At 41.4% G+C, this 7,973-nt stretch overlaps 1 protein-coding gene across 1 annotated transcript in view; it reads left to right on the top strand.

Annotated features, from left to right (window-relative positions):
• The window catches only part of KDM2A (lysine demethylase 2A), a 112,871-nt gene that overhangs the window by 71,859 nt on the left and 33,039 nt on the right, over positions 1-7,973 (top strand). The window contains exons 7-8 of the mRNA XM_021685581.2: positions 6,976-7,082; positions 7,626-7,719. Of these exons, the coding sequence (XP_021541256.1) occupies positions 6,976-7,082; positions 7,626-7,719 (201 nt within the window). The remainder of the gene's footprint in view (positions 1-6,975; positions 7,083-7,625; positions 7,720-7,973) is intronic.

Below are 7,973 nucleotides of genomic sequence, written 5' to 3'. Positions count from 1 at the left end.
CTCTCTCTGTCAAATAAATAAATAAAATCTTTAAAAAAAAATTTATTCTTGGGCGCCTGGGTGGCTCAGTTGGTTAAGCAACTGCCTTCGGTTCAGGTCATGATCCTGGAGTCCCTGGATCGAGTCCCGCATCGGGCTCCCTGCTCGGGCTCCCTGCTCAGCAGGGAGCCTGCTTCTCCCTCTGACCCTCCCCCCTCTCATGTGCTCTCTGTCTCTCTCATTCTCTCTGTCTCAAATAAATAAATAAAATCTTTAAAAAAAAAAAAATTTATTCTTAAAAGAACTGTCAGTAGGAAGTTTGCCTAATTTTTATCTTGTGGGTTTACACTTGCTGAAAAGCTTGAGGGGAAACTAGTTTAGAGACAAGTGATCATTTTTATGAGATGGTTTCTGGAGCAGGTTCCAATGGATGACTAGTATCAATAAACTGACAAGCCATCCTAAGGGAAAGTTGTTTGTTTTTGATCCTTAGCTCTCCTGAAGGTAGATTCTGATTTAGCTCATCTCTTTGCAAAGTAGTGACTGTCTACAGAATGTTGAAACACCTATTTCAGTTTTGAAATACGCCTAGTCATTTTTGGACCATTTTTATTCATTTAATTCCTATCTCAGAACTCACTTGAGTTACATATTTCACCTACAATAGCAGAACTAGCAGTATTTTAATCATTTCTTTTTTTCTTTTTTTAAGATTTTATTTATCAGAGAGAGAGACACAGCGAGAGAGGGAACACAAGCAGGGGGAATGGGAGAGGGAGAAGTAGGCTTCCCGCGGAGCAGGGAGACCGATGCGGGGCTCGATCCCAGGACCCTGGGATCATGACCCGAGCCGAAGGCAGATGCTTAACAACTGAGCCACCCAGGCGCCCCTTATCATTTCTTTTAAAGTCAAGATCTTGGGTGCCTGGGTGGCTCAGTCGGTTGGTAGTTTGCCTTCAGCTCAGGTCATGATCTCAGGGTCTTGGGATCAAGCCCCACTTTGGGCTCCCTGCTCGGCGGGGAATCTTCTTCTCCCTCTCCCTCTGCCCCTCCCCACTGCTCCTTTTCCTCTGTCTCTCTCAAATAAATAAGTAAAGTCTTTAAAAATAATAATAAAAAATAAAGTCAAGATCTCGGTGTTTTATTCTATTTTCATTTAAATTATCCTAATTATACCTTTTGACTTTCAAAGTTAAAATATAATTGCTTTTATATATACACACCTATAATCAGCTTACTAGTAAGTGACATTGTTATTATCACTAAGACATTGAAATGTACAGACCAACAGGAAAATGTTCTCAGTATTTCACTATTATCTGAAGAGACAGTATATAATTTTTTGTCACTGCTTCTTGTTACTGGAGATGCTACAACTAAGTACAGAATTTCTTGGGGTGCTTGGGGGCTCAGTCACTTAAGTGTCCTACTCATTTTTAAAGATTTTTTTTTTTTTTTAAGATTTTATTATTTGACAGAGACACAGAGAGAGAGGGAATACAAGCAGGGGGAGTGGGAGAGGGAGAAGCAGGCTTCCCGCAGAGCAGGGAGCCTGATGTTGGGCTCAATCCCAGGACCCTGGGATCATGACCTGAGCCAAAGGCAGACGCTTAACCGACTGAGCCACGTAGGCGCCCCCTTTTTTAAGATTTTTATTTATTTATTTGAGAAAGGGAGAGGGAGAAGCAGACTTCCCGCCCTGCAGAGAGCCCGATGGGGCGCTCAATCCCAGGACCCTGAGATTATGACCTGAGTTGAAGGGAGATGCTTAACCAGCCAGGCCACCCAGGCGTCCCTTATGTCCTACTCCTGATCTCAGCTCAAGTTTGACCTTAGGGTTGTGAGCTCAAGCCCCATGTTGGGCTCCACATTGGGCTCCATGTCCAGCCCCATATTTAAAAAAATAAAAACTGTTTTAGGTGGCTCCATTGGTTAAGCATCTGAGTCTTGACTTCAGCTCAGGTCATGATATCAGGGTTGTGAGATCAAGCCCTGCATCGGGCTCCGCATTGAGCATGGAACGTGCTTAAGATTCTCTCTCTCCCGGGGCACCTGGGTGGCTCAGTTGGTGAAGCATCTGCCTTTGGCTCAGGCCGTGATCCCAGCGTCCGGCTCCCTGCTCAGCGGAGAGCCTTCTCCCTCTCCCTCTACCTCTCCCCCTGCTCATACTTCGTCTCTTCCTCTCTCTCCAATAAATAAATAAAATATTAAAAAAAAAAAAGATTCTCTCTCTCTCTCTCTCTCTCTCTCTCTCTCTCTCCCCTCCTCCCTGCCCCTCCCCACTCGCTCGCTCTCAAAAAAAGAAAATAGAATAAATGAAAACCACAGAATTTCTCATTAGGAAAACTTTATCTCCCTAAAATGATAAAAATTCTTTTTATATTATCATTTGTTTGGTCATATGGAAATACAAGAAGACAGGTGGTTAGAATTTAGCCTTGTTAGGGGTACCTAGGTGGCGAAATTGGTTAAGTTTCTGTCTCTTGGTTTTGGCTCAGGTCAAGATGTCAGGGTCGTGAGATCAAGCCCCTTGTTAGGCTCTGTGTGTGGAATCTGCTTAAAAGATGGTCTCTCCCTCTCCCCCCAACATACTCCTCTCTCAAATAAATTAGTATTAAAAAAAAAAATTTAGTCTTATTATTAGTCAAATATGGCCCACTTAATAAAGAATAAAGGGCGCCTGGCAGACTCAGTAGGTAGAACATGCGACTCTTGATCTCGGGGTCATGAGTTTAAGCCCCACGTTGAGCATAGAGCTTGCTTTAAAAAAAAACTTTTTTGGGGGGCGCCTGGGTGGCTCAGATGGTTGAGCCTCTGCCTTCAGCTCAGGTCGTGATCCCAGGGTCCTGGGATCGAGTCCCACATCCGGCTCCCTGCTCAGCGGACATCCTGCTTCTCCCTCTCCCTCTGCACCTCCCCCTGCTCATGCTCTCTCTCTCTGTATCTGTCTCAAATGAATAAAGAAAAAAAAAATTTTTTTAATGTACAATTCAGTGGTTTAAAATAAATAAAGAATAAGGGAGGGGCGCCTGGGTGGCTCAGTTGGTTAAGCGACTGCTTTCGGCTCAGGTCATGATCCTGGAGTCCCTGGATCGAGTCCCACATCGGGCTCCCTGCTCGGCAGGGAGTCTGCTTCTCCCTCTGACCCTACCCCCTCTCATGTGCTCTCTCTCTCTCATTCTCTCTGTCTCAAATAAATAAATAAAATCTTAAAAAAAAAAAAAAAGAATAAGGGAGGAATGTAAGAATCGCAGTAACATTATTTATAAATTGTTTATAATATTTATAAATTAACACTGTTCATATTTTTAGAATTTCAATTTAAAAATAAAATGATTGTAGCTGTAAAAGTAAAACTTATAGGGCACCTGGGTGGCTCATTTGGTTAAGGTTTTGGCTTGATGGTGACCTCACGTTGTAGGATCGGGCCCCATGTGGAGGCTCTGTGCTTGTCCCTCTCCCTCTGCTCCTACCCCTGCTTGCATGGGTTCTCTCTCTTTGTCTCTCTCACTCACTTGCTCGCTCTCAGATTTATAAATAAAATTTTAAAAAATAAATAAATAAAACTATTCATACCTTTCCATTCTTAAAATTTAGAAATGTGTCATTACACATAAAGCCTTTTTTTGTAACATTCTTGATTTATTCATTTTGTCCTTTTAATGATAAAAATGCTGCATCATTTTATAGCAGAAAAATAATGGACCATTAAATGGAGGAGTAGAACTATGGAAGGGCTCAAAAATAGAAAAAAAAAATTTTTTTTTTAAGATTTTATTTATTTATATGACAGAGAGAGACACAGCGAGAGAGGGAACACAAGCAGGGGGAGTGGGAGAGGGAGAAGCAGGCTTCCCGCCGAGCAGGGAGTCCGATGTGGGGCTCGATCCCAGGACCCTGGGATCATGACCTGAGCCGAAGGCAGATGCTTAATGACTGGCCACCCAGGCGCCCCAAAAATAGAAAATTTTTTAGAGGGCAGAGAACAATGCATCAGTATTTTTTAGGGATCCAAAACATAGCTGGAAAGATTGAGTGAGCTATTACCAAGGTCCCCTCCTGAAAGCAGAAAAGCTTTTGATGACCTTACCATGTAAGCAATAATATGCTTATTCTGCTGGGGTATTATTTATTTATTTACGGGAGTATTTTTCCCCCCACAGTGTATCTTTCCATTTATCTAGGTCTTTCTAATATATCTCAATAATGCTTTTTCAAAAACCAACTTTATTGAGGTACAATTGACATACAATAAAGTATACTCGTTTTAAGTGTACATCTCAGTGAGTTTGAATAAATCTCATTCGTGTAATAATCTTTCACATAAACTACATAATCTCTTTTTCCCCCTGACATTCACACCTTCAGAGTTAGCTTATTACTAGTTCGAGTGCCTGCCACATGCTGAGCACTATGCTAGTTGCTAGAGGACCTGTGGAAAATAAGGTCATTCTCATTCTCAAAGAACTTAGAGTCTCACAGGGAAGAAAGACCAGAGGATAGACATTTCTGCAGACCACAATAATGCTGAGTGCCTCAAAAGTGAATAAATACAGAGTATTGTGAGGGCAATAGGAAGGACCCCCCCTAACATAAACTGGAGGAGAATTAGGGAGAGGAAGCTCTTTGGAAGAAGTGATGGCTAAGCTTGACATGAAGGAAATAAGGACGCAGAACGAAGACCAGAATTCCAGGCAGAAGGTGTGTAAAAGTAGGTACAGGGAGAGAAAGGTGGGCAACCTTTAAGTGCCTTTTATGGGGTGTTAGCATAAAGCGGGATTATCTGGTGAGAAGAGAGAGATCGTTTTCTGCTGTCATTCCAGCAGTACCTGAGAGGTAGATGAAAAGCAACATATACAATATGCAAATTTGTTTGGTGGTGGGGAAATTAGTTCATGGAAGGCCATGAAGTTGTGTGTGTGTGTGTGTGTGTGTACAGCATATGAATAGATTAGTTCCTAGGTGTTGGACTTCTTACCAGTTTGGCCCTAGTATTGATGCAGAACAGGTAGAACTGGTGATTACCTCTACTGGAGACTTGCTCTCACATAGATCAGGACATTTAGCAAAAGACCTATCCAGAGCCTAAAGGTTAACCTAAGGAAAAAAGTATGAATACCTTAACACAATATTCTCTTGGCAGTCAGACGATACCTAATAATACCAGTTAAAGAGAGGCCAGAATGAGTAACTTACTGCTGCAGGTGGGAAATTCTGGCCAAAGAAATTCAGCTTTCTCTGAATGAACAATTGATTAAAAAAATACCCATGTGTTCCTAACCTTTCCTTTCCCCCATCCAGACATAAGAGCTTGTAGTGTCTTGAGCAAGTAAGATCTTCATTATTCTTCAAAGGCTTTCCAAAGGAGAATACCAGGAGATGGGAGATGAAGAGAACATGAAAGAGAACAGAAAGTAGATTTTGTTTGATGGAAAGAAGGAAGCTGGAGTTCATTCAATGTTCTAGGCCCAGTGGATGCTTGGTTAAAACTGTTGGCTTCCTGAACAGAAATCCTTTAAAGTAAAGCAGCAAGTTAACCTTCATAGTTGCTCTTCAGTTCTCATGTCGTTGGTGATCCCTTGTACCCACTCCCTCACAGAAATCTGAGTGTTCCATAGACGCCTGCCTCATATCATTATGCACAGATTGTATGCATTTGTGCAGGTCTGTATTGTAAGGGAAATAAGTGATCAAATAATAGATTTTGTTGTAAAGCTTACCAGATACATGTGTTTTATAGCCTTAAGTTAGTCAATATTGTACTGGATTCGTGGTTTGGCTCACATTTTAGCTACCTGAGACTGTTTCTTGGAGGTCAGTGGTGGGGTGGTACACACATTTGAAGGTACAGGACATGCTACAATTCATTGTAAAGTGCAGATAAGTTCTTACTGCTGTCACTTCTTCTTTCAACACGTATTATTTAAAATAGATTCCGGGGCACCTGGGTGGCTCAGTTGGTTAAGCGTCTGCCTTTGGCTCAGGTCATGATGGGATCCAGCCCTGCATTGAGTCCCACAGCGGGCCCCCTGCTCAGCGGGGAGTCTACTTTTCCCTCTCCCTTGGCCCCTCCCCACACCTGGTGTGCTCGCTCTCATGCTTTCTCTCTCTCAAATAAGTAAGTAAGTAAGTAAATAAATAAATAAATAAATAAATAAATCTTATTAATTAATTAATTAAATTCCTAAATTCTGGTAACATTATTTTTAAAAAATTTTAGCAGGTATTTACATGTAATCCTCATAATATCACTCTGAGTTAATTATCCTCATTTTTACAAATGAGTTCCAGGGACTTGCATGTGATCCTGAGAAAACATGACAGACCTGGATGTTCTGATTCCTAACCTAGTAGATTCTACAGCACATTGTTGTGCAAGGCTACAAATCCCTATTGGATTTCTTTCCTTTTTCTTCCTTTTTTTTTTTTTAATTTATTTTTATTTTTATTTTTGACATCTTAGCTGCTCTAACAGTGTTACATCTTTTGATAAGTTTATGGTACCTTCCAGACAGTGCCTTTTATTGAATCAGAAAAAGACAGCTGATTATACCAGTATTGACACAGAAGAGATACTACTGTGTTCTTTAATGACTTCATTTTGATTAGTGCTATCTTTGTGGTCATGTTGATGGAACCATTAGTCTTTATTCTCACTGAATAATTATTTCTAGAATGTTTGCCTACTGACCCTGTGATTCACCAACAGATTGTTTATAATTAAATTATCGTCTTTCAGGGGTGCCTGGGTGGCTCAGTTGGTTAAGTGTCTGACTCTTGATCTCAGTTCAGGTCTTGATCTGAGGGTTATGAGTTTAAGCCCTGTGTTGGGCTCCATGCTGGGTGGGGAGCCTACATTAAAAAAAAATAATAAAATTAAATAAATAAATTGTAGTCTTTCAGTGTGTATTTTGAGAAATTCTATTTTCCTGACATTAAAATTTTCTTTAATCCCAATCCTTCCATTGAATCCTAAATGTTTCCTCCTCTTTAAAGGTGGATTTCATTGACTGGGTAGACAACATGTGGCCAAGGCATTTGAAGGAAAGTCAGACTGAATCAACAAATGCCATCTTGGAGATGCAGTACCCCAAAGTGCAGAAGTAAGTGGCTTTCCCTGCATTTCAGGTGCATTGGGAAATCAAAGTGATAGCAAGGACTGGTTCCTCCCTTCAGAGCCTTGCTTTGTGTCTTAAATGATCAAAAAGATGAATTCTTGGACACCTGGGTGGCTCATTTGGTTAAGCGACTGCCTTCAGCTCAGGTCATGATCCTGGAGTCCCAGGATCGAGTCCCGCATCGGGCTCCCTGCTCGGCGGGGAGTCTGCTTCTCCCTCGGACCCTCCCCCCCCATGCTCTCTCTCTCTTTCTCTCTCTCAAATAAATCTTTTAAAAAAATAAATTCTTTAAACAGTAGGCTTTACAGTTCCAAAGGGAAGGGTGTATATAGTAAGTGTCATAACCATGATTACGTACTTTAAAGAAAATGTATTATCTGGTACTATGATGACTTGAAAATTGCATTCCTCTCACTGGGAATTGATTAGGCGGAAAATGGGGTGCAAAAGGGGAGAGTGTGGCATTGGGGTAGGGCAGGCTCTCTTTTTTTAATCAGTGCACTAATGCTGCTGCTTTTTTTGGGTCAGGTACTGTCTAATGAGTGTTCGAGGCTGCTATACTGACTTCCATGTGGACTTTGGTGGTACCTCTGTTTGGTATCACATCCATCAAGGGGGAAAGGTACGGTCATAGTCATGATGGGGGTTGGAATCTGAAGCTGGTTTTATGACTCTGCTTCAGTTCATGCATGCTTAATATACCTTGGAAATGAATCTATTAGGGAATTGTCCCCTATTCTAGAGAGAATCCTAGATTAAGTTGATCTTCTTGGCTAGACTTCAGTAGGAATTAGTGTTCATCTGGTCTGCTATCATTACACCAATATTAGCACAGTACTTAGTAAACCTCAACAGTCCTATTTTTAGATTCCCAGG

The sequence above is a fragment of the Neomonachus schauinslandi genome, chromosome 11, assembly GCF_002201575.2.
Source record: "Neomonachus schauinslandi chromosome 11, ASM220157v2, whole genome shotgun sequence".
Lineage (NCBI taxonomy): Eukaryota > Metazoa > Chordata > Mammalia > Carnivora > Phocidae > Neomonachus > Neomonachus schauinslandi.
This window is presented reverse-complemented; position numbering and strand designations above follow the sequence as displayed.